Source organism: Scylla paramamosain, chromosome 19 (assembly GCF_035594125.1).
Source record: "Scylla paramamosain isolate STU-SP2022 chromosome 19, ASM3559412v1, whole genome shotgun sequence".
Taxonomy (NCBI): Eukaryota; Metazoa; Arthropoda; class Malacostraca; order Decapoda; family Portunidae; genus Scylla; species Scylla paramamosain.
Genome location: NC_087169.1, coordinates 19,633,642 through 19,636,141, shown reverse-complemented (window position 1 = coordinate 19,636,141; position 2,500 = coordinate 19,633,642). Strand labels below are relative to the sequence as shown.

At 43.0% G+C, this 2,500-nt stretch overlaps 2 protein-coding genes across 10 annotated transcripts in view; both read left to right on the top strand.

Annotated features, from left to right (window-relative positions):
• Positions 1-1,952, top strand: part of LOC135109836 (serine/arginine repetitive matrix protein 2-like) — a 285,688-nt gene extending 283,736 nt beyond the window's left edge. For all 9 annotated transcript variants that reach the window (XM_064021577.1, XM_064021583.1, XM_064021576.1 and 6 more), the window contains one exon: positions 1,824-1,952. The gene's annotated coding sequence lies outside the window, so the exon portion shown is untranslated. The remainder of the gene's footprint in view (positions 1-1,823) is intronic.
• Positions 1,549-2,500, top strand: part of LOC135109495 (protein amalgam-like) — a 4,118-nt gene continuing 3,166 nt past the window's right edge. The window contains exons 1-2 of the mRNA XM_064020874.1: positions 1,549-1,552; positions 1,824-1,952. Of these exons, the coding sequence (XP_063876944.1) occupies positions 1,549-1,552; positions 1,824-1,952 (133 nt within the window). The remainder of the gene's footprint in view (positions 1,553-1,823; positions 1,953-2,500) is intronic.

Here is a 2,500-nt window from a genome sequence, read left to right as displayed (position 1 = left end):
CACCTTCGATCTCTCTCTCCACGTTTACTTTTAACATTTTGGCCACACGACACATGGTTCAGTATTTCACAAGAGTTGAGTTTACTGTTGATATATGCAGATAATTGGGCTTTTAGCATATTTTAGCTGCAGCACAGACTCAATTCGTGTTCCCTGATTGAAGTCTGCTAGTGTTTGTGTATGGCTGGGTTTTTCATCCTAGCTTGTTTTGTCCCTCTCTCTCTCTCTCTCTCTCTCTCTCTCTCTCTCTCTCTCTCTCTCTCTCTCTCTCTCTCTCTCTCTCTCTCTCTCTCTCTCTCTCTCTCTCTCTCTCTCTCTCTCTCTCTGTCTCTGTTTCCCTCTCTCCTTTTTGTGTTATGTTTGTTTATTTGTTTATTGTTTTTTTTTTTTTTTTGCGGGTGTGTTGAGTGTTTTCCATTGATTATTTTTTTTGTTTTGTTTATTGATTTGTGTTTTTTTCGTTTATATCTGGTTTGTGTTATTGTTTTTTGGTTTTATCTCGTCTCTTTCTCTTATTTATTCTGTGCTTGGTGCAACTTTAGTTTTGTTTCCTTCGTTTACCCCTTTCTCACCATTTTTTTGTATGTATATTTTTTTTTGTCCGTGTATTTATTTTATCTGTTTTTTACTGTTTCTGTATTTCTTTTTATTTCTCCGTCATTTTTTTTTCCGTTCCTCTCCATTTTTTCTTCTTCCTCGCAAAGCCTTTTTTCCTCCTTAATTTGTGTTTACTTGGCCCTGCATTCCGATCTTTCTTTTCCCTCTCGTATTTTTCCCTCTCGTGCGTCTTTTTCCTTTCCTGAACGTTCATCTCTCCGTTTGTTTAAAGAAAATGCATTGTTTTACCTGGAAGTGCATGACCTTTCACCTGCATTACCGCCCCTCACCTTTACCTGCTTCCCTACCATACCCCAACACCACCACGCCCCTCTTACCCGCTCCTCACCCCAATACCCTTCAGTTCTCCCCTTCATGTATTCCCCTCACACCCACAAACACCCGAGTGATCCCAAGCGCATTCCATTTTGCCCCTGTTCCCTCCTACTCATGCTTCCACACACACGGTCTTCCACAATCACTCTTCACGTTCTACCACGCCTGAAAACACCTTTCCCACGGCTTCTCTTCATCTCCCACGCTCTCCCTACTGAGTGTTATGATTCTCTTAATGTAATTGTGTTGTTTTGCTGATACATGTAGTTGCTTTCTGACATTTCTCTCTCTCTCTCTCTCTCTCTGTCTCGTTTGTGTAAGTGTGTGTTGGTTGTGTGTTAGTTGTCTGTTAATCTGTTTGTTGTGTTTGTGTTGTGTTTGTTGTGTTCACTTCACCTTTGAGGAAATTGATGTGGTGAAGGGAAGTGTGTTAGAGTTTGTTGTCAAGGTTTGTATAATTATTTGCTCCCTTAGTTACTCCCTTAGTTAATTAGTTGAGTGAGGGAATGTTTGGGTAATGTGTGCCTGTTTGTTTAATTAGGTACCTGAAGTGAGTCCCGCTTGAATGGATTAGGGTCTTAATTGTCCTGCTATCTTGTTAGTTGTTAAGACTCCATGTGTAAGAGGATTTTTCACCTTTCCTAGACACACACACACACACCTATATGCACTCACCTGCCTCCCCCTTCACACATATCCAGATCTTTCTCAACCTCCTCAGTCTAAACACAAGCATTTTTTGTAAACACACACACACACACACACACACACACACATACCATCCACATGTTGCCCATCTCCCTCAGTCTTCCCAAGTCTTCCTCACATCTTCCTCAGTCTTCCTTAAATCTTCCCATCCTCCTTAATCTAAACACCTTTCATTCCTGCAGTTCGGGAGTTCGGTGGTCCCTTCCTACGTATGTCCTCCTTGGGACGTGATGACGGGGGCGCCTTTCTCTGCGTGGCTTCCAACGGTGTGCCTCCTGCAGTGTCCGCCCGTGCCAAGGTGTCTGTTGAGTGTGAGTATCCGTGTGTGTGTGTGTGTGTGTGTGTGTGTGTGTGTGTGTGTGTATCGGTTTCTGGTTGTCTCTGATTTTTATATGTTGGTCTCTCTCTCTCTCTCTCTCTCTCTCTCTCTCTCTCTCTCTCTCTCTCTCTCTCTCTCTCTCTCTCTCTCTCTCTCTCTCTCTCTCTCTCTCTCTCTCTCTCTCTCTCTCTCTCTCTCTCTCTCTCTCTCTCTCTCTCTCTCTCTCTCTCTCTCTCTCTCTGTCACTCAACTTCCTTCCCTCTCCCTCCCTTCCTCCCTCCCTCCCTCCCTCCATCTTCGAGTGTGAGTGAGCGGTGAAAACTTCCTTCATTTCTCTCCCTCCCTCCGTCATTTCCTTCACATTTAATATCGCAAGGGAAACCTCACTGAAGAACTAATTATACCTGAATAACCTGTGCAAATTACCTGCTCCTCGAGGTAATTATGACGAAGCTACGAGTGATGCTGATAGTTGACATAATGGTGATGTTATTAATATTATTGATTTTTCAGGTGCAGTGTAATTATGTGTTTTTGTGT